Source organism: Cydia strobilella, chromosome Z, assembly GCF_947568885.1.
Source record: "Cydia strobilella chromosome Z, ilCydStro3.1, whole genome shotgun sequence".
Lineage (NCBI taxonomy): Eukaryota > Metazoa > Arthropoda > Insecta > Lepidoptera > Tortricidae > Cydia > Cydia strobilella.
Genome location: NC_086068.1, coordinates 29,774,768 through 29,798,646, shown reverse-complemented (window position 1 = coordinate 29,798,646; position 23,879 = coordinate 29,774,768). Strand labels below are relative to the sequence as shown.

Below are 23,879 nucleotides of genomic sequence, written 5' to 3'. Positions count from 1 at the left end.
TGTGTTGAAAAATGTTTTACAGTATATACGGCCCTTAATTTTTTTTTTACATAGTTACGTAATGTGCTAATTATCGCACTAGCGCGGTAAAGTAGCACCATATGTACTGTAAAATATATGAAAACGTTTAGTTGTCAAAATTGGTCCAAGTTCTTGGAAAGTATAAAAGCAAAAACAAATTACAAATGTTTGCGATATGTTGGCCCAACAGAGGGAGATGGAGCGATAGCTAGTAAAGTTAAACCAATACAAATCTGCAACGATTTTGATAGCAAACTTCTATGAAATTTTGACGAAATAATAATATTTGCACTGCGAATGCTATCAAAATCGTTGCAGACTTTTCTTGGTCTAACTCTATTAGACAAGTTAGACCACGGATCGCAGCCGACCTGTTAGAAGCATTGTGTCCAGAAATACAAATTAAATATACCCGTTCACAAAGAACTCATCTGACATATAGTGATAGTACTAATAAATAACGTACCGTACCGCGAAATTGGTCTAATCCGCATATCTCGTTCTCGTTCTTATTCATAGCTGTATCGATTAGGGTAGGCACGCACGAGCATATTTTGCGTGCCTAGCCTAATGCCAGCACTATGGATGGTATAGAAAGGATGTTAATCTCTTATGGCAGAATTGTTGCAAAAGTGACCGCTTTCAGCTTTAAATAATAGTTCCTAATCTCTCCGGTGGCGCTAGTTAGGCTCTGGGACATGAGTATAACATGAACCATATAAGGCAACAAATAACCCGACCAAATTACGTAGGTTGTTTTTGGTAGTATTTCGGTGTATGGTGGCGCCGCGCCTAATTACTGTTTTTGATGGACACCTTTTATACATAGAGATTTGGCTCCTTTATATAATCTCCATGGCCAGCACCACACTGCGCTGTATTTGCCCTTTTGTTTTGTATGTCAAAGGAAAGAGATGCAACACGGATATTTGCCAAATAAGGCGAAGTGTGGTGCCAGCATAACTTAACTTGGCTTTTTCTCTTCCGAGCAGTTAGCTGTGATGTGTAGATTGCGCATTGGTCATGCTCGTTTTCCTGCACATCTTTTCAGATTAAAGCTAAGATGTTTGTGCACATTGTAATTTTAATGTATGTGATCTCGAACATATATTTTTCCATTGTCCTTTATTTGATTTACAAAGGCTATTGTTGGTTGCCATGTGTCTGGATACAGGTTTGCGAGTTCTGCCAAGCTCCGTTCAAGGCCTTTTGAAATAATATTAACAATTATATCATGTAATCTATGAATTTGTTATTTACACTATTGGCAGTCTGTAAATGATTGAAATAACCATAAAATGTATGTAAAATGTAATAACTTTTACATTCATATCACATTGTATTGTGTATTAGTTAGATTTTAGGTATAAGCTGTATAATTACTTTTGTGTTTTATGTTTGAGCTGATGGCCAAGTTGCCAATGCTCGTAATAAAAAAAAAAGCAGTTAGCTTTGAAATGTCTGATTTGGACCAATCAGGACAGACCACGAAAAGTGCCGTAAGAAAGATGGATTGTGGCTCTGTCAACTAATTAGTTTGTATTGAAATTAAATGTAACAATACGCTTTAAACACAGCCACTAAAAATTAAAAATTATCATGGACTATTTAGTGAATATTAATTGGAACAAAATAATACCATGTCTTGTTTTATTAGTGCTAGAAATAGTGTTAGAATGTAAGTTTAGAATTGACCGAACTGCTATTGGCCTGATTTTTTCGGTGCTTTTGCATTAGAGTTTATAAATATTGTTTGTGTGATACAGTTTCAGATTGTGCGACGCCTGCAGAAGTGAACAAGCACCTGGAGCTGGGCCGGGACTTCCTGGCGCGAGGGCAGCTCTCGGACGCGCTGACGCACTATCATGCAGCAGTCGGTCAGTGATCCTTCCTACATCGTCTGCTGCCTTACATTGGGCCCATATCTGGTGATACTCATCTTATTTTCAGTCAACAGTTATCTTTGTTTAGTTCACTTTGTAAATTGGTGAGGTGGAGGTTGCTTATCATAATTATGGAATACATTGCTGTACTATGTGGCATGATAAATTAACTAATAAACTTAATTATCTTTTTAGAGGGTGACCCACACAACTACCTCACATATTTCAAGCGTGGTACAGTTTACTATGCTCTGGGTAAAGCAAAGTTTGCACTGCAAGACTTCACTAAGGTAAGATTGAGGATTCTCTGGGCACACTAGATTTCATCTTATATTATTTTCTGTTATAGTCCTGTAAGGAGTTTTTTTGAGAGATATGCCCTAAAGTTGGCTACCCCTTATATATCTGTTATATATCAATCACTTAAGATTCACAAATTTTACGGTGGCAATATTAGAAATTGATGGCTGATTTTAGGGCACTTAGACTTTGTGTTTTATATTTCTACTTTCATAATGTTTTTAGGTTTTGGAGTTGAAAGCTGACTTTAGTTCAGCGCAAGTGCAGCGTGCTAATGTCTACCTCAAACTAGCTCAATACAGAGAGGCTAAAGAAGACTTCTTGCAAGTTGTAAGTATTACAGATAAAACTTGCCTTAAATTAAATCTAATAACTCCTTAAGTCCTTATCTAAACTGTAGCCCTTCACTTGCGGATGATAAGTAAGCCATTTTAAATTTTGATTCTATATTAGATTTGTGTTAGGTGAGCTTTTGTGAGATAATTAAAGAGCATATGTCTCATAAGTAGCTGGAAATTATATTTTAGACCGCAGCATATTATACCTACAGTTGATATTCATTCTAGAATTAATGCCGTGTTATAACATTACAAACTTTCACGTTTTGAACACACATTAAAACATATTCAAAATCGGGTATATGGCGAATTCACTTTGCTACCTTTATTTCCGACGGGTTGACACAAGTTTCACTATTTGTTGGTGGTGAGTTAACTTTCAAACAATTGTATTAATAATGGGCGTTAGTTAAGAGTGGTCCATGTAGATTGTAGATGAACAGGTAATACGAGCACATGCCTACTGCTGGGAGCGTTTCTGGTCTGGTTCAAGTAATATAATCAGGATTAAGTCAGCAGAGGCCCTACCGCCGACGTCGATAAATAAATATGAAAACGCTATCCGCCTCTTTATCGCTTGAATATGCAAGAGTGATAAAGAAGCAGATAACCATTTTGGCGGTAGGCCGTCAAGGGGTCTACCGCGAACACCGAAGCTCGCAAATTGCGGGCATCTTTCTCTTTTACTCCAGTTAATTAGTGTGACAATTCATCAGAGTTCGGTGTTCGCGGTACGCCCTTAGAAATCGGCTCTGCTTCATTTTTGAGTAAAAGTAGTGCAATAATTATTAATAAACTCGTCGTGTGGCCGGTTTAAGCAGAGCTCGGTCGCACGTGCCGTGCCTGTACCACTTTATGGCGAAATCTACTAAAATGCAACTGGTAAACCAATTTTGTCAGTTACAGTAGATTTAAAAAAATCGGCCAAGTGCGAGTCGGACTCGCGCACCGAGGGTTCCTTACTTTTTAGTATTTGTTGTTATAGCGGCAACAGAAATACATCATCTGTGAAAATTTCAACTGTCTAGGTATCACGGTTCGTGAGATACAGCCTGGTGACAGACAGACGGACAGCGGAGTCTTAGTAATAGGGTCCCGTTTTTACCCTTTGGGTACGGAACCCTAAAAACTATACTCACAAGAACATTGAAGTGTAGCTACTATTAAAGTGAACTTTAAAATATAATTTTCATCATCAAGAAGAACTGATTTACTGTTACTGTCTCCATACATGCTGGTGATGTAGGTAATTATTAATACTAATTGTGTGTGTTTGTCGACAGACATACGCAGACCCATATAACAGCGAAGCTGTAGCGCAGTACCACAAGATCGACGAGTACATGGAGGACTTCAGGCTGGTGGAGGCGTACTACCGCGGCGGCGACCACCGCGCCGCGGTCGAGCTCGCCACGCGCCTGCTCGAGGTGTCGCCGTGGTCCGCGCAGCTGCGCCAACTGCGCGCCGAGAGCTACATAGCCCTGGTTAGTGCGCTTGGTTGGGTGTACCTACGCTTATTGTATGTCCTTAGTTTAGGTTCGCCAACTACACTTCTACTACCTACATATATTACGTGGAACTAGTGATTATGGTTACCACCCGATCAATCGTTATGAAGATGAAGAGAGAGAAGAGCAGGCTTTATCCAACAGTGGATCTCTGAATTCTGCATGGTAATTACGATTACAAATAGTTTAGTCTTAATTGTCTAATGAATCAAAAATTTGATACGAATAATACGTGTCAGGGCTTTTCTCTACCCGTGTCATAACTTGTGCTCCTCCATGTACTAAGTCTAGCAACATATTAGCCTATTGGCTTACCCACCTACCCATATTATTACTTTCACTACTTTGGTCCAATATTCTCATACAGTACTGCGGTACTAAAGATTCACACCAATGCCATTGTTAAATGGTAATATAGTTACAGCATTTTTACAGACACACATACTTACCTCATATGATTAAAAGCGATAACTGTTAAGTTGATGAGGCTTATTGTAAATATGCCACTTTAGTTAACTATTGAATTTTATCTTCCAGAATGATCTATTCTCCGCTGTGTCTGACATTCGGTCTGTCAATCGGCTCCAACAAGACTCCACGGATGGCTACTACCGGCTTGCGACTTTGTTGTATCAACTGGGTCATGTCAGTGATGCCCTAAAGGTAAATACATAATATGTTATCACTAACAGTGTACGAAAAGCTGAAAGGTTAACCTTTCTTTAATTACGAGTAGGCCTGTGACATATGTTTTAGTCTCCATGCACTCTTTGTTTTTACTTACACGAACATTACATTTGCATATCTCAAATATACTTCTTTACATTGTATTTGTATTTCTTAATGTAGTTTGAATTAATAATGTAGTTGGAAAATAAATAATTTTCCAAAAAGTACTGCTTGAAAATACACATTCATTTAAAAGATCTACCATATCATTCATGGCCAGATTTTATTGTGTACAGTCTAGTCTGTATAGTATGATCATAGACACATTCACTAAAACTGTCGCATGCATGTGAACAACAGAACTGTTGCCATATGCATATACTTATAGGTAGTTTTCGTTAATTTGATGCATTCATTCAGTTTGGCTAATAATAGGGGACTATTGCAAATCACTTTCAAATCATACTAAATAAACGCAGAAAATGATAATGCAACTGACTCAACTTGGCAAGTCAACCTGCAGAGATATATACCTATCACATTTTGTTGTATGTATCGTAACAGGAAGTCCGCGAGTGCCTTAAACTAGATCCCGAACACAAGAAGTGCTTCCCGTTGTACAAGAAGATCAAGAAGGTGGACAAGCTGCTGCTGGACTGCGAGGAGCTGAGCGAGGCCCGCGACTACGTCAAGTGCATGAGCAGCGCCGAGAAAGTGCTTAAGATCGAGGACGAGGTCTCCTTAGTCGTGTTCGAGGCCAAGCGGTGGCTTTGCAGCTGCGCGACCAAGGTTAGCTATCTGCATTATTCTTCTTTACGAAAATGGGATGCTATTGATGACATGATGTGTGGGTTTGTTTACAGCCTTTTAGGTACAGAGCGTTTTAAACGATTGGTAAAAATAAATCACTTTCGACGTTCCTTTTTGATTTTATTAGTTATTTTCTAATAAACAACTTACTTGCATATGCTTCGTATAGACAATTAGACATCCTAATCAAAAATAAAACTATGAAAACGGATTATATCGCGTATATTGAATTTATAATACATCCCGACGTTTCGAACTCTTTACAGCGTTCGTGGTCAACGGGTGACAAACGTCGAAACGTCGGGATGTATTATAAATTCAATATACGCGATATAATCCGTTTTCATAGTTTTATTTCATGAGTAACTATCGCGGTAACCGAAGACAATATTATCCTAATCAAAAGTTAAATTGATATAAAAATTAAATATATTTTAATTAGAAGTGACAAGATACATAGGAATAATAAGTTAAATAGTTAGTCATAATCTGAGGGCCTATCGCAAACATCTTCGAACGATCGACAATTTGCCTCTATTGCTCTTGCATATTCGAGAGTTATAAAATATTGAGGGTAGGCCCTCCGGTTTGTTTAGGTCGGCGCTGACGTGCCTGGCCAGAGCTCGTATATCTGAAACGTTGCAGGAGGAGCAGTACACGGAGGCGCTGGGGCACTGCGCCGCGGCGCTGGCCATCAAGCCCGACGCGCGCGTGCTGTGCGACCGCGCCGACGCCATGCTCGGCCTCGACATGTTCGACGACGGTGAGCTCACACCTTACACTACACTACACTACACTACACTAAAAAACCGGCCAAGTGCGATTCGGACTCGGGCACTGAGGGTTCCGTACATTACACAATTTAAACAATATATTTTTATGTGAAACGTGAGTAAAAGGTAAATTGCGGTTTACGATTTATAATAATAATAATAATAGGAGGACTATTGTAGCCAATAAGCCTGACATTGTGATAATAGATCGATCGCAGCGCCGGGCCGTGCTCGTCGACATCACCATCCCCCATGATGAGAATCTCGTGAAAGCCGAGAAGGACAAGTCCAGTAAGTACCTAGACTTGGCTCACGAGATAACCGCCATGTGGGATGTTGATTCGACGATCATTGTCCCGATAGTCGTTTCAGCGAACGGTCTTATAGCGAAGAGTCTCAACCAACATCTTGAGACTCGCTAGGTGGTTGGATCAAGGGTCAGATGCAGAAGGCGGTGATCTTGGACACGGCGCGGATAGTCCGCTGGTTCCTCTCTCTACAGCCCTAACCACCGGCAGCTTGGGCCCTTTGGGCTGTTTTATAATGTGTTGTACGCGCGTGGATATGGCTAGGTTCAGCTCGTAGCCTCTTGGAGCGGGTTCAGCAGCAATAATGTAGACGACGCCTTTCGTTTTAAATGCTTTAATTACAAACTAGTACAATTTGTACAGAAATCAGAAAAAGTATAAGTATATATAAAAAGGCACGTATGCGTGCATCTGGTAATGCGGTGAATAGCGAATGCCTTGAGTGGGTGGGGATCGGCTCCTCCGTAGCAACGTCCTGGACCAATCACAGGGGCTGTAGATGTCGTGATATCGGCGCTGATTGGCTGCCGATGATGCGATCTCGTACGGTAGGCTGCGTAAGTTGCATTGGGTACGGTCTCCCACATAAGTTGCATTAACATGTGTTTATATTTTTTTTTGTAATGTTTTGTAAGTGTTTTTATATTTTACTTTTATACTCATATTGTAAAAAACCTAACTTAAGAAGAAAGATAAATAAAGAGATAATAATAATAATAAAAGACGTTTATTCAAGAAGTTGGTATTTATGACGTATTCAAAAAAAACTTACTAGATCTGGTTCAAACCAATTTTCGGTGGAAGTTTGCATGGTAATGTACATCATATATTTTTTTTAGTTTTATCGTTCTCTTAATTTAGAAGTTAGAGGGGGGGGGGGGCACACATTTTACCACTTTGGAAGTGTCTCTCGCGCAAACTATTCAGTTTAGAAAAAAATGATATAAGCAGCTGCCCTCCTAAGAAAGAGTGCAGTAACTCGTGTTTTTGACAAAATAGAGTTACATACATATTCGGAATCAGCAAGACGAGCTCTACAACTTCGTCTTTGACGTGCAATATAAAATATGTCAGGAACTTGACTTTCCATTAACGATAACTGCAGTAACTTAGAATTATATATATAGTTTACCAAGCATAAGTGCAATAAGTTTAGATACTGCACAAGTTTTTGGAATATATTTGTTAAACTGTTAGTATTTTTTTTGTTAAAAGTGCAGTAGCTATAGTTACTGCCTTTAACAGTGGAAGAATCTATTTTTGACTTTATTGAGCACGCTATCCATAAGGGCAGTAACTATACTTACTGCACTTTTAATTGTGAGAACCGTTATTAAATATTATTGCTTATTGGTCATTACTGCAGTAAACGGTATTACTGCGGTTATGCTTAGAAAATAGTTTTTAAGTTTCTTAATATTTTTAATTATATGTGCAGTATGTCGAAGTTACTGCACTTTTATCTAGGAGAAAGGATATGTTTTGCGGATCAGTTTGGTGGCAGGGGGTGGTGCGGCGGCTACGGTAATAGAGGCGGGGACTGCGGGGAGTCAGTTCGACGTAGATTATTACAAACATAGTTTGAAAGACATGATTTTCCCAACATCGGAGTGAGTTAAAGTAAATAATTAGTTACTATGTTTATACTTAAGCAAACCTAATACTTTATTAACTTATTATGTAGCGATAACTGCAGTAAGTACTTTTTGTAATCATAAGTGCAGCAAAAGTGTTACTTACTGCAGTTATGGTTAGAAATAGTTTTGTCAAATCCTACGGTATAAGTAATAATTAACGCGTTTTCGTAATTTTTGTCCGATTTGAATGCGTTTTTATATTTTCAGTAAGAAATACAAATTCTGTAAACAGTAACAATTATTTTGACATATGATTAATGTCTGTTACTATAATAGTCTATGAGATACAGCTAAAAAAAGAAAATAATTTTCAAACCGCTTTTTCTCGAAAACTGGTTTGAACGAGTTACTGCACTTATCATTAGGAGGGCAGAATATCATTTTTTAAGACCTATACACACATATATACCCCACACGTATGGGTTTGATGAAAAAATTTTATTTTTATTTTCAGTTCTAAGTTTTATTTTAACCCCCAAATTTTATTGTTTTTTTTTTTCTATTTTTGACTGAAAATCTTAATGCGGTTCACAGAATATTTTTTTTCTACTCTTCGAGTATAATCTGTGTATTACAACTTCAATGCTGCACTACAACCTTACTCTTTTCAACGTTGGATAGTCTATGGCACTTCCGACTCAAGCATAAGAATTTTATCGATACGGTTTAGTCAAGTATAAAAATTTTGAAAATAGAACTTCATACATTTCGATAAAATATTTCTTGTTTAAGGAGACTCGATTCAATGCAAATTAGCCTACTTAAACACGCTGCGTCGCATCTGCTTTGTGATTGGTTGGCCAACAAAAACATTTTATTTTATGTTGGAGTAGAAACAATTGCTTCATAAGTCAGAAACGCGCATGTGACACCCTTCATATAGCAACATTCATACCCTACGAAAACCGCTTAGCGTTGCTTGTTAGTCTCCGTAGGCTACGGTGGCCAAAATCGAGAAAAAAACTGAATAAAATAAAATTGAATTTAGCAAGGAGCAGGTACCAGGCCCTCATGAGTTACGAGGAGGTGTCGTTGACCAACCCGCCGGGGGCGCTAGGCCCGGCGGCCGGGGCGCGTTCGAGTATGAAGGTATCGCGGGCTGCGGCAGCTCGCGTATAGCTGTATACTTTTGGTTTGTTTACCTATATGATTCTACTAGTTGAAAGTATAATTTTTTTGTCTCGTAGAAAAAGTATTGTATACAATAGTGATATAATCAAGCTTTTCAATCTCGTACCTTAACTTAAGCAACTCAGCAAGCTTCGTTGCTTAAACACGGTACTCGACTGAAAAGCTCTCTATTATATGACGATTGTATAAAATACTATTTTTTTATTGGTGCAAAAAATTACATAGCATTACAGCGAACTAATACACTGTGAAATTTAAAACAGACAGTATCATACAGACTAGGTACATTATACGGTCTTAAGTAGAGGACAAAGAGTAGGTACAAATGCAAAAATGAAAAACGAATACAAAACAGAAGATTCACGTTTATCCATCCTCTCACAGAACTTCATGCACTCTTTACACAAATCCATCCAACTACTTGCAAATACATCACATTCCGGTGCTGATGCGAGGAGCACGTTAATATATTGAAGAGCGCGGACTAGTGGTAATTTGCCGTGGGACATAGTGCGTGTTTTAGGCACAGCTATAATAAGTGACGACTTTGTGGTCGGAAATTAAATTGGGCGTTAGCCATAGAAGGGACGAACACGCGTACAACTTGTGCAACCAGTTCAAGGCAGTCCGAGTTTCCTCGCAGAATATTACAGGCAGAGGTCAAGAGCCCGTAATTGCGTCTTACTTCTAAGGAATTAAACCCTAAAACGCCAAGGAGGAACTGATCTACTTACCAAGTTACAACAGTATAGTTCTTATAGTTCCGAAAAAAGTGGCTGTGACATACGGACAGACAGACAGACAGACAGACATGACGAATCCATAAGGGTTCCGTTTTTTGCTATTTGGCTACGGAACCCTAAAAACGACTTACATATTTGTTCTTTCACCTAAGTATATACATCGATCGATGTAAAAAGTAACTCGGTCTTTATGTATACGAATGCAAGCCTCATTGCTTTACCCGAACAAGAACTTATAAAAACCTCCGTGTTAATTATCTGACACGATTTTTCTACATTTACCGTGAGCTTCCCGTCACCGAGCTTCCACTGTAGTTTGGTCCAATTGATTCAAACAAATATTTATTTATTTGCAGCCATACATATGTACAAAGAAGCGCTAGAATTAGATGAAGGGTTCCAGAGAGCAAAGGATGGCCTCAGCCGCGCGCAGAAGCTGCAGAAACAGTCGGAACAAAGAGATTATTATAAAATTCTAGGCGTTAAGAGGTAAGTTCTGAACCACTGCTTGTTTAATTTAAATTTTTTGTATCTGAAAACTAATCTTGTGGTCTGTTGTGTATTGAGAAAATATTTATAATATTTATAAGGTGTTGTGTACTACAGGACAGCAAATAAGCAGGAAATTACTAAGGCGTATCGCAAGGCGGCGCAGAAGTGGCACCCCGACAACTACCAGGGCGACGAGAAGAAGGTTGCCGAAAAGAAATTCATCGACATCGCCGCAGCTAAGGAGGTACTATCTCTGATAATATAGTGTAGTCTAGCTAATGCATAAAGGATTTCTTTATCGCACTTGCTCATAGCCCTAACCGGAAAATTGGTATTTGCTAATTTAATAATGAATTCTAGTGACATGTGTTAAAATTGTCGTTAAGAGCCCATCAACGTGCTCGCTAGCGCCACTGCTGAACAATTGTGATTATTTAAATTTAACGATAGATATTCAAAAAAAGGGGGCCGCTACATACTGTATTTTGTATTTAAGTACCTTTTCAACACATCAAACTAGTTTTTATGTTGGTGGATTTGTCGATCTATGAACTCAAAATAAAAACGGCCGTTTTAACTTTGGACGCATAGATTGACGAATCCAGCAACGTAAAAACTATTACAATGTATTCAAAAGGTACTTAAATACATTGTACGTAGCGGGCCCCTTTTTGAAATATCTATCGTTAAATTTAAATAATCACAATTATTCAGCAGTGGCGCTAGTTTAGTGAGCACGTTGATGGGCTCTTAAACTGTAACCGGGATGGTTACATTGTGATGGCACGATTATATCAGCCCGGGTGGAAAGGGATAAGCGGCGTACTGAAACGTGCAGGCATATTGAGCTAACTTAAGGCAATTAAAACCATCGGTCTAATTTTTGGGTAATAAAAAGGGCGTGAAAGATGTTTTAAGCCTCTAAAACTCTAAATCAACCTGTATATGAAGTATCATAATGACTCAACAAGATGGTAATGTTTTAAATGTGATAGTTATGTTCGGTTAGTCGTAACGTGTCGTGTCGGTGGTGGCAGGTGCTCACGGACCCCGAGAAGCGCGCGCAGTTCGACGCGGGCGTGGACCCGCTGGACCCGGAGTCGCAGCGCGGCGGCGGCGGCGGCGGCGGCGGCCCCTTCAACAACCCCTTCCACCACTTCCAGCAGGGCGGCTCCCCCTTCCAGTTTAAGTTCCACTTCAACTAAACATATTAGTAGGAGATACGTTATATATGGTCGACCTTCACCGATACGTCTGACGGATGAAACTTATATTTTATAAAATACTAATGTTCCTGAACATAAATAAATAGGGTTGCCTAAAGAAATATGGTCAAAGCTATTTTTAATACATTTTTGAAAATATTTTTTCTTCAAATTTCACCGATTTGTCTGACGAACGAAATAAGTTCCAATGGAAAGTATACAACCATAGTATAACCAGCGCAAAAGTATGTTATCTTCATACAACCAAAGATAGATATAACTCCGTAATAGATGTATACAGTCTAAGGAAAAAACGTGCCTCGAAAATCAAGAAAATTTGATTCTCGTTCAGAGGGCGCTACTAGCTTTGGCCTACTGTCGTATAGATGGCGTTGACGGTTTCGTTTGTTATTTAACAATTTTAACGCATATCAGTGAATGAACACGACATGTGATCGACAGCCCGCCTGCTTCCGGCCGGGCGTCCCTACACTACATCTACATCAACGCATATCAGTGAAAGAACATGGGTCAAAATCATAAAAATAATTAATGCAAAGAAATAAATCATTTATCCATATTTAAATACATTTTATCGTATTTTTATAAATATTTATTTTCAGTTTTAAAGTGTGTCGACAGATGGCAGTGAATTTACTGGGGTTACAAAATTTACTATGACAGTACCGCTCTAGTATAAGTTACTCTATGATACAACGCACCGCGCGCAACTTGTATGTGTGCGCCATAGTATCTATGCGTCGCCGCACGCACACTCAAACAAAATCTCGACCCGTTTCTCAGTGCGCCAGTAGAGAAACACGGCAACCTCATAATAGTGACCGGAAAAAGATAGGCAACCTAATTTTATTCATTTTGTACAAGTCAGACAAATCGGTGAAATTATAAAAAAATATTAAAAATATCCTTGACCATATTTCTTTAAGCAACCCTATTTATTTATGTTCAGGAACATATTTTCTTTCATAAAATATAAGTTTCATCCGTCAGAGGTATCGATGAAGGTCGACCATATATAACGTATCTTAGACTATATCGCTCGGCGCGCCCTTGCGTGACACCGAACAGAGAAGATACCACCTACAACCTACACTACATACGCCAATACGACTGACTTTTACGGCTTCACTCATTATTAACAGTGGCGTACCTAAATTAAAAATATCAATTTTTAATTTGTCTAAAATGTAAATAAATTGATCTTTTTAAATGTTATTTAGTTGGTTTTACGCAATGTTAACGCGATAACATGAATTACCTAACCCCGAGGCTCCCGGTCGCACCCTAGCATTATATATTATGTTTGTATATAATCAGTGTCAATGTCAACAGCATACATGTAGTAGGTAGGCATTCTCCTCAAAATCTTCCTATAATTGTAACAGTCTGGATCCGGGGGTGCTTGCTGGATTACATGCCGTAAATAAGTGTTATTTATCGGCAAAACTAGTCTTATTTCTGTAGAATTATGTACAAATTAAAAAGCACTAAGTATATTTATTTCAAGTACATACATGAATTACTTATTAAATTACGAGAACAATGTTTCGCCAATAAGATTGCTCGTGATTGCATTTGAATAACCACTTGCCTTAACGGAAAACTATTCACTTATTTTAAGCACTATGGTGATTCATTGCTCGCCAAAACCCTTATTCATCATTTTTGTCGGCATTTATAAAAATTGTACATTAGTTAATTGCGTATATTCTTTGCAGATTTTTGTTAGTTCTCAGAAAGCTTTCTATCCTAGTAGAAGTGTCGTAGACATTTTTATTTTGCCTGCCATTACGTTACCGTCATACAACAATAAAAAAATAGGAAAATAATCTTTGGATGATCTTCGCAGACGTATCTGCATGTTAAAAAATTAATCTTTGGATGTACAAACTTCTTTGAAAATGTTTTCGTATGATCATCAAGAGCTTGCTATTTATCAAAGAGTTTTTAATAGTAGAAGAGACGTAAAGTCCAAGAAAAAATCGTGACGCCCATAGTTAGACAGGTGACTTAGATAGCGCTGTACTGCGTCATGTTATGTGGTCACAGGATTGTCAAACGTCAAGTTTGGTCATAATCGAAACAATGATTAGACAACACATCTTATACAATCAATAAATTTGCTATTTATATATAATTTTGTTGATTGTGAAGCGGAGTTAGTACTTCTCTATAATAATATATTATTAGCGCGGTTTTACTTCAATATAGGAAAGTCCTACTACTCCTACTTTAAAGGCGCCATACATCGTTACAAGTTTGAATTTGATTGATTCGTTTTATTTATTTATTTTATTTTAAAAAGTACAAAATCGCATTTAGACCTAGCATTACCAATCACGCGTTATTTACAAATATATGGTAACAAATATGATGACTACAGCAATAATAAAAGTAACTAATAGCACAATCGGATTAGGTCTAACCTCGAAATCTCTTCCAAAGTTATGCAATTTGGTAGGTGTTGTAACGAAACGCAAGGCTTCACCGGAGACTGCGGCGAGACGGGGGCGACCTCTGTTGATGATATTCTCTCTAGCTAACGTTGTGACATTGCAACTTTGAACTTGAAACAAGCAACATAATTTTCTAATTTTTATATATGTACTTGTGTGGCAGAATACAGTACATTTCTATTTTTAAACAATTTTTTATTCTGCCTGGTCCTTCTACAATCCTCAACATGGTCTTCGATGCCAGATAATTATTTGAATCAGCGAGCTACGAGATATTAAGGTCCAAGGACCGCCATTACGGCTGAGACAAAGAAGAAACGCATCGTGTGGAATATTTCCTGCGCATCCAACATACCGGCTTTCCAGTGAGGAGTGCAGCTTGAAACATCCCGAGGCGGCTATATCTTCATCCATCAGCTACGAAGTGCTCAACTGTTCTACCGTTATTCCGGAAAACTACAATCCGACGACGTCGATAAGGAGTGAACAGGTTAAGAAGAGCTAAAAGTGAGTCCGTTCCTTTAATATATGTCAATCATTTTACGTAAGAAGCATTAATAACAATTTTCTATAATATTCCTCTATTTGACACAATTTACAAAGAAACTTATGCTTAAAAACCCTATATTAGGCCTTTAAACAATAACCGTAACCTATTTAAAAAACCACGATACAAATAAATCATACTTTAAAACTCAAATAAATCTCAATTACATAATTGCATAATAAGTGCATCGGTCGAGCGCCGATAAACGTTTTTTTGCCATAGGTATCTAACGGTGCGCCCGGCCGACATAGGTACTTATCGCCATAACTTAGCCGGCCTGCTTATAGTAAACAACATCGGAGTAATTAGCATTAAATTCGTAAGAAAGTGTTTGTTTATGTTCCCGGTTCATTGTGCTGGTGTTTTTGGTGAAACAGAGTGTTGATAGTGCTAAGAAGGTAAATACTAAGTGCAATTTAAGATGGATGAAGCCTTGTTTAAAGAGTTAACTAAGAAGAGGGGTCATATTAAGTCGCGATTAACTAAATTTTCAGGTTATATACGCGAGTTAGCCGAAAAAGTATGGTGTGCGGCTCAGGTGACGGAACTGCAACTTCGGATTGCTAAATTAGAATGTGTTTACAACACGTATGACGAGATTCAAACCAAGTTGGAGTATATGGCGGAGGATGACGAGGCCCAATTGAACGAGAGGTCTGATTTCGAGGATCTGTACTACTCGTCAGTCGCGGCGGCTAAGGAATTAGTAACCATGCATACCAAGGTCGCGCCTAGCGATGGGGTTTCCGACAATAATACACGGCGTCATCCACATGTAAAATGTAAGTTACCTACCATTACTTTACCCAAATTTGGAGGCTCGTATGATACATGGCTTGAGTTTCGCGACACATTTGATAGTTTGATTAATAATGACGACTCCATCGATGATGTAAACAAGTTTCATTATTTGCGGGCTTCATTAGAAGGCAGTGCCGCGGTAATTGTACAATCATTAGCATTATCTAGTAGTAACTATAAAATAGCTTGGCAATTATTATGCGACAGATACAACAATAAGCGGTTATTGGTGAATAATCATATCAAGGCCATATTTAATATAACCCCAATTACCAAGGAGTCATCGACAGCTATTCGGCATCTTATTGACGCGATATGCAAAAATATACGTGCGTTAGCGACCCTTGATGAACCAACCACCCATTGGGACACATTATTAGTGTATATAATATGTCAAAAACTTGACAATGTTACGAGACGAGAGTGGGAGGAGTTTGTGCCTAGTTGCGAAACAATTACTTTCGATGCTATCATACATTTCCTCAGCGATCGTGCGGATCTATTGGAAACCATGGCGATGGATGGCCCCGAACGTCGCGCGTCCTGGCCGCTCGCCGCCGGCGCCGGCGCTGCCTCCGCGGCGCACGCGCGCTCCGCCGTGCAACGGGTAAAGGAAAAATGTTTCGTAGGACTAGATGAACGTGAAACCGATACTGTGAGTAGCCCACTTTTTACATATGAATGTCCGTTATGTAAGCGTGGTCATTGGTTATTTGAATGCCCCGACTTTCTCGCGTTATCTAATCAAGAACGTGCAGATAAGGTTCAAGGGATGAAAGTATGTTTGAATTGCTTAAAACCCGGGCACATAGCGAAGTATTGTAGACGTGGTCCGTGCAAGTCGTGTTCATTACGTCATAGCTCACTTATACACGTGGATAGGTTACCGTCGAAGGCTCCAGTAGCAATGCCGGCGATAGAAGTGACTCCTAGCAGTCCGAGCGAGCACGACGAGCCTGCACCTGACCCCGGCTGCAGTGCTAACGGCAGTTTCTTGTTGCCGGCCCATCCTGCTTTAGAAGGTCAAGTCATACTATCTACTGCGCTAGTAGAAGTATATGATCGCGACGGTAAACCACACATGGCGCGCGCATTTTTGGACAATGGGTCTTCACCTAATTTTATTAGAGCTGACTTTTGCAAAAAACTGAACTTACCTATTAGGGAGGTAAATGTGTCTTTAACTGGTATTCAAAATATTAAGTCGACCCTACATAAATTATGTGACGCAAGGTTTTCATCTTTGTTTGACAAAAGTTTTAGCATGAAAAGGTCATTTTACGTAGTTCCACAAGCTACATGCGACTTACCTTTGGAAAAGGTAAATGTATCATTGCTAGACATACCTAAACATTTAGTCTTGGCTGATCCTCAGTTCCACTCGCCGGCAGCTATAGATCTTCTTCTTGGCGCCGAGGTCTTTTGGGAATTAGTAGGTAACGATAAATTTAAATTGGGACGAAACAAGCCCATAGTTTATGAGACCAAACTAGGTTGGGTAGTGTCGGGTCATAATGCTGGTAATCTTAACTCTAAAAGCATTTGTTGCAATTTTGTTCAGATGAATAATCAAGATGACGAATTGACGCGTTTTTGGAAGTTAGACGAAGCAACAATAAAACCCGCGACGGCTTATTATACCAACGATGAACGGGCTTGCGAGGAACACTTTGTTAAAAATACCTCTCGGTTACCGGACGGTAGGTTTATGGTTAGGTATCCTTTAAAGCAGCCTGCATCTTCGTTGGGCGATTCTTACGAGCGGGCAAAACAATGTTTCCTGTCGTTAGAGCGCAGACTAGAACGGCAGCCGCAATTAAAGCCGATGTACAAAGATTTTATGAACGAATACGAGACTTTGGGAGACATGTCCAAGGTTACTTCCAATGAGATAGTAGGAAACTTTTTGCCTTTTCACGGCGTGTTACGGCTATCTAGCCTCACGACAAAGCTCCGGGTCGTATTCAACGCTAGTGCGCGCACGTCTACCGGAGTAACGCTGAACGACATTCAGTATGTAGGACCTACTATTCAGGACGATCTCATAGCTATCTTGTTACGGTTTAGGCAATACCGCTTTGTGTACACGGCTGACGTGGAAAAAATGTATAGGAGGATAGTCGTGCACCCTGACGATAGGTATTTGCAACAAATCATTTGGCGCAAGGATCCATCTGAACCTCTGTGCGTATACAAATTAAATACGGTCACCTACGGTACGGCCAGTGCTCCGTTCTTAGCTGTTAGGTGCCTTAAACAGTTATCACTGGACTGCTCGGACCCTCGGCTCACTGAAATCATTGCCCATGACTTTTACATGGATGACTTTTTGTCCGGGTCTGATACTGAGCAAGAGGCCACCAGCATTATAACTCAGGTTAGTGCAGTACTTAAAAGTGCCGGTATGAATTTACGCAAGTGGCGTTCAAATGAACCTAGGCTCATAACTGAACATAATGACGACTCTAGAAATCTAAATCTAGGCAACTTGGACGAAAGTAAGACGCTAGGGCTAGGTTGGAAAAGTGGAGCCGATGTCTTGTATTTTACTATCGACTTTGGAAAACACCCTGAAAAAATAACCAAGCGGTTTATCCTCTCCACAATAGCAAAAATATTTGACCCTCTAGGTCTTTTATCGCCGGTTGTCATTCAGGGTAAAATCCTGCTACAGCTTTTATGGCTTTCTCGAGTTTCTTGGGATGATGAAGTGCCTCAAGAGATTTCTCAAAAATGGCATAGTATAACAATGTCTTTACCGGAATTAAACCACTTATGCATTCCTCGTAGTGTCGTAGGAATCCACGCGTCGCGAGTGGAATTCCACATTTTTACGGATGCATCTCAATCTGCGTACGGAGCTTGTTTGTACGTACGTACTATCACTAACACAGGAGTAGTTACTCGGTTACTCATGTCAAAGAGTAGGGTAGCTCCACTTCGGCCGGTAACTATTCCGCGGATGGAATTATGCGGAGCTTTGATCGGAGCACAGCTTTACCAAAAAGCGCTAATATCACTTCGCATGAAAGCAGACAGTTGTACATTTTGGACCGATTCCATGATCGTGTTAGGATGGCTTAGAATGCTACCAACCCAACTCAAAGTATTCGTACGAAATCGCGTAGCTGATATACTCGAAATCACTGGCGGTTGGCCTTGGCGACACGTACCTACTAAGGACAATCCAGCGGATCTGGTCTCACGCGGCCTTGATGCGGGTTCAATTGCTGCGGCTGATATTTGGTGGAACGGTCCAGCATTCCTACGTAATGACGAAGAGGACTGGCCCAAAAATCACCACGCGAGCAAGGATAGCGATGAAGTTAAGGCTGAGGTAATCACTGCAAATGTAGCGAGCGAAGCTGTACTAGATATATCCCGCTACCGACCGCTATCAGAATTGAATCTTACGAAGTTTTCCAATTTTACCAAACTCAAACGAGTCACCGCTTACGTTCTACGGTTTATCAATAACGCACGACCGGGTAGTGTGAGAAATTCAGGATTCCTTAACACTAAAGAACTTCATGCGGCTATGAATATTTTAGTAAAATTAGCGCAGATAGAATCATTTTGCTCATATGATGATGTTAAAAATAAAACTGTACTCAAAGCCAAAGATCCGCTTACAAAGCTGAATCCTTTTGTGGATTCTGAAGGACTTATGCGTGTAGGCGGAAGACTTAGAAACGGGCCTTTTAGCTTTGATAAAAAGCACCCAGCTATCTTGCCGAAAGGGCATTTTATAACGGTGACATATTTCAATGCCGTTCACATCATTTTGTTACACGCGGGACCTCAAGCCATGCTAGCATACGTAAAGTCTACCTATTGGCCAATCGGTGGTCGTACACAAGCTAGGTCAACATATTACAAATGCATCCTGTGCACTCGTATGCGCGGTGCAACTATTGCGCCACTTATGGGCAACTTACCCTCACCGCGAGTAACGCCAGGCTTTCCTTTCGAGGTTGTTGGCGTAGATTATGCCGGTCCTATACTGGCTGCGTCTCGAAAGGGTCGTGGTAGTCAAACCATAAAGGTATACATCGTGATCTTTGTGTGTTTTAAAACTAAATGTGTACACCTTGAGCTATGTAGTGACTTGTCTGCGGAAGGTTACATGGCGGCGTTGAAGCGATTCGTTAGTCGCCGCGGTTTACCTTCTGACATATACTCCGACAATGGAACCCAGTTTGTCGGGGCGTACAATGATTTAAAGAGATTCCTTACCAGCCATGCGAAGACGTTATCTGAGTCTGCAGCCAATGCCGGCATTAGGTTTCACTTTATTCCACCATATTCACCACACTTTGGCGGTTTGTGGGAAGCCGGGGTAAAATCCACTAAACACCATTTAGTTAGAGTCTTAGGTAACTGTCATTTAACCTTTGAAGAGATTTATTGCGCACTGTGTCAAATAGAGGCAATTTTAAATTCAAGGCCTCTTACTCCTTTAACCAGCGATCCTTCTGATCTGCTACCACTTACTCCAGGCCATTTTTTAATTGGACGACCACTCACAGCTCTTCCGACTCCCTGTCTGACAGAGATTCCTCCATTGAGACTGACACGGTACCAGAGGATCGAACAATTGAGGCAACACTACTGGGTTCGCTGGTATAAAGAATATGTTTCTGAACTTCAGGAGCGAATCAAATGGAGGCAAGCCAAGGGTCAACTGGCTACCGATACCATGGTCGTCGTCAAAGAAGACAACCTGCCTCCAATGAAATGGAAGCTCGGCAGAATAGTTAGCGTCATCCCTGGATCTGATGGCATCAATCGCGTGGCCGACATCAGGACGTCGTCTGGGATCATCCGTCGTGCGTTCAGCAAAATATGTCCACTGCCAGTCGAAAATTAACTCTTCAGTTGAAAGACCAAGCTTTCAACGTGGGCGGGCATGTTGTAACGAAACGCAAGGCTTCACCGGAGACTGCGGCGAGACGGGGGCGACCTCTGTTGATGATATTCTCTCTAGCTAACGTTGTGACATTGCAACTTTGAACTTGAAACAAGCAACATAATTTTCTAATTTTTATATATGTACTTGTGTGGCAGAATACAGTACATTTCTATTTTTAAACAATTTTTTATTCTGCCTGGTCCTTCTACAATCCTCAACAGTAGGTATGTTAATTAAAGGTCTCTTTTTCATGTCCACACTATTTAACATTTGGGGACCTCGAGGAATCGCAGCCATCTTGGAAAATGTGTACCATTCTGGAGAAATTTGCGTTTTATTCTAAATCTACGTATAAGGCAACATTAAAGCTTATTAAATTCTACACAAAAAAGTCCTAGATATTTTTGCGGAAAAAATACATCTTGTTATAGAAAATAATAACTGAATCCAGATTTAGCGCTTATACCCTTTCGGGGGATATTCTCTTAAAAGGAAACTTGTAGGAATATGAATTCCACTTTTGTCTATACATTTGTACACGTTATACCCCAATATCAACATTTTACTCGACTGCGACTTAAACAGAAAGTAGGGTTATGGGTTTAAATACTGATAATCAGTACACCCTGTAGCTCAGGATACTGGACGGATTTATTTAAATGACGTATCGGTAGATTCCTCTTGCCCTTCACAACCTGTTTACACTTGTTTTATTAAAGAAAAATCAATACAGCCGCCTTGAGAGGACGCCGAATATTAAATCATATTTTTACTTCTAGCGCCTAAACTATTGAGTGGATTTCACGAGTGCTATGCAATACAAATTTACTAAAATAAACGGAGGAAAAATGTTTAGGACTAAAAAATGTGATAGCGAAAACAGATTTTAGGTTTTAATCGATAGTGACAGTAATGAAATTTGGCACTTACAATTTCAGTGATCCCTATTTGCGTATCATAAAATTGGAGCTTCTTTTTTTGATTTTCCTTTTTTTCTCGAAACATCTGGGTTTAATGTGAATACTGTGTATGGCGAAACGAAAGCTTATTAAATTTCACACTAAAAAGGTATACAACACCATGTACCAAAAACGACGCCTTTTTCTAGAAATAGGGCTCGGGAGCTTACAAGTTTCCACACAATTTTTTTTTCGTGGTTGGGTAGATAATGTTTTTGTGTTCCAAAAATTGGTTAACAAATTATACAAGTATTTTTTTGTCTCAAAATAAAATTTTAGTAGGAGATAGATGATTAAGTATAACCTTTAGACTTCTGAGCCATATTTCTAGAAGAAAGCTCCGTTTTACGGACATGGTGTTTTATACCTTTTTTGTGTGGAACTTAATAAGCTTTTGTTTCGCCGTACACAGTATTCACATTAAACCTAGATATTTCGAGAAGAACAGAAAAACCAAAAAAGACTTATACTTTTCAAGATGGCGTTTGGCCCCGTGGTCCCTGAAGCTCCAATTTTATGACACGCAAACTTCTGAGCCATATTTCTAGAAGAAAGCTCCGTTTTACGGACATGGTGTTTTATACCTTTTTTGTGTGGAACTTAATAAGCTTTTGTTTCGCCTTACACAGTATTCACATTAAACCTAGATATTTCGAGAAGAACAGAAAAACCAAAAAAAACTTATACTTTTCAAGATGGCGTTTGGCCCCGTGGTCCCTGAAGCTCCAATTGTATGACACGCAAACAGGGATCCCTGAAATTGTAGATGTCAAATTTCATTACTGTCACTATTGTTTAAACCCCATTTAAGACCTAAAATCTGTTTTTGCAGTCACATTTTTTAGTCCTAAACATTTTTCCTCCGTTTATTTTAGTAAATTTGTATTGCATAGCACTCGTGTACCAATTATGAATCTACTGATGTCTATTTTATTGAAATCCACTCAATAGTTTAGGCGCTAGAATTAAAAATATGATTTAATATTCGGTGTCCTCTCAAGGCGGCTGTATTGATTTTTCTTTAATAAAACAAAAGTAAACAGGTTGTGAAGGGCAAGAGGAATCTACCGATACGTCATTTTAAAAAATCCGTCCAGTATCCTGAGCTACAGGGTGTACTGATTATCAGTATTTAAACCCATAACCCTACTTTCTGTTTAAGTCGCAGTCGAGTAAAATGTTGATATTGGGGTATAACGTGTACAAATGTATAGTCAAAGTGGATTTCATATTCCTCCAAGTTTCATATTAAGAGAATATCCCCGGAAAGGGTATAAGCGCTAAATCTGGATTCAGCAATTATTTTCTATAACAAGATTTATTTTTTCCGCAAAGATATCTAGGACTTTTTTGTGTAGCATTTAATAAGCCTTACACCATATTTTCATAGAGAACGTAGATTTGGAGTGAAACGCAATTTTCTCCAGGATGGTACACATTTTCCAAGATGGCTGCGATTCCTCGAGGTCCCCAAATGTCAAATAGTGTGGACATGAAAAAGAGACCTTTAATTAACATACATACCAAATTTCATAACTTTGGAAGAGATTTCGAGGTGAGACCTAATCCGATTGTGCTATAAATGTTAAGCACGAATATAATTACAACGCCTCCGTACTGTCATAGTCGGCTAGCGTCTGATATAGAAGTATAATATTTTATAAATAAAACCGTAAGGTACCCTCGGGACATCATTTCACATTTTGGTTACGTGACTATTATAACCAATTTTGAGTTCGTTCTGAGTGACGTAAGCTACGCGATGCGTTGCGGCTCGCCTTGTTTGTATTACTAAATGATCTTACCCACACAACCACATAGAACTTGCGACTGATACTTACTCGTAGCTTTCTGTGATATCTTCTGAACACCACGCTTTAGTCGCTCAATTAGAGCAAATGCTCATTAAGTCGTTTATCAAAGATTGTTCAAGAGGTGAAGTTCTTAATAGATCGGCGCGCGTACTAGAATTTTTTTGTTAGGAAGCACGTTTAACTTAGCAGTGTAGGAAAGGATACCGATCTCAAATCTCAACATACGCTAAGTGAGGTCCTAACAATCTGTAACCGAATGAGGGCCGGTTGCGCCACCTAATTGGGCGAATCAACTTTTTGACAGACCATTTTGAGTGTCTCTTGCGTTACTCAAAATGTCTCTGGAGTTACCGAGAAATTGGGCTTCTAGTATACATTGTTCCTGTTTATGAGGTTTAACAAACAGTTGAGGCCTTGAATGTTTTAACATTAACCATAAACAGAAAATCCATTTTTAAAAGGTGAAATTTTACAACGAAGTTGTGGACAGCTATGTCATTCAAAAAGTTGTATGTTTGGGAATATACATTATTCACAGCTCTGCTGAGTTA

General features: G+C 39.4%; 1 protein-coding gene across 1 annotated transcript; it reads left to right on the top strand.

Moving 5' to 3' along the window:
- The first annotated feature begins 1,497 nt into the window (after positions 1-1,497).
- LOC134754312 (dnaJ homolog subfamily C member 3) lies at positions 1,498-12,388 on the top strand. The gene is made up of 11 exons (XM_063690559.1): positions 1,498-1,699; positions 1,788-1,898; positions 2,100-2,194; positions 2,430-2,534; positions 3,826-4,026; positions 4,588-4,713; positions 5,284-5,508; positions 6,175-6,292; positions 10,478-10,610; positions 10,728-10,857; positions 11,651-12,388. Exons 1-11 carry the CDS (start codon positions 1,621-1,623, stop codon positions 11,816-11,818), a joined length of 1,491 nt encoding a protein of 496 aa, XP_063546629.1. The 5' UTR covers positions 1,498-1,620; the 3' UTR covers positions 11,819-12,388.
- The last annotated feature ends 11,491 nt before the right edge of the window (positions 12,389-23,879 follow it).

What these genes read in the sequence shown, in the direction of transcription:
- LOC134754312 (XM_063690559.1), top strand. Translation starts at nt 1,621, where the DNA reads ATGGACTATTTAGTGAATATTAATTGGAACAAAATAATACCATGTCTT. An exon ending in CCGAGAGCTACATAGCCCTG is followed by an intron (nt 4,027 to 4,587) that starts GTTAGTGCGCTT and finishes TTTATCTTCCAG; the next exon opens with AATGATCTATTCTCCGCTGT. An exon ending in CCTCGACATGTTCGACGACG is followed by an intron (nt 6,293 to 10,477) that starts GTGAGCTCACAC and finishes ATTTATTTGCAG; the next exon opens with CCATACATATGTACAAAGAA.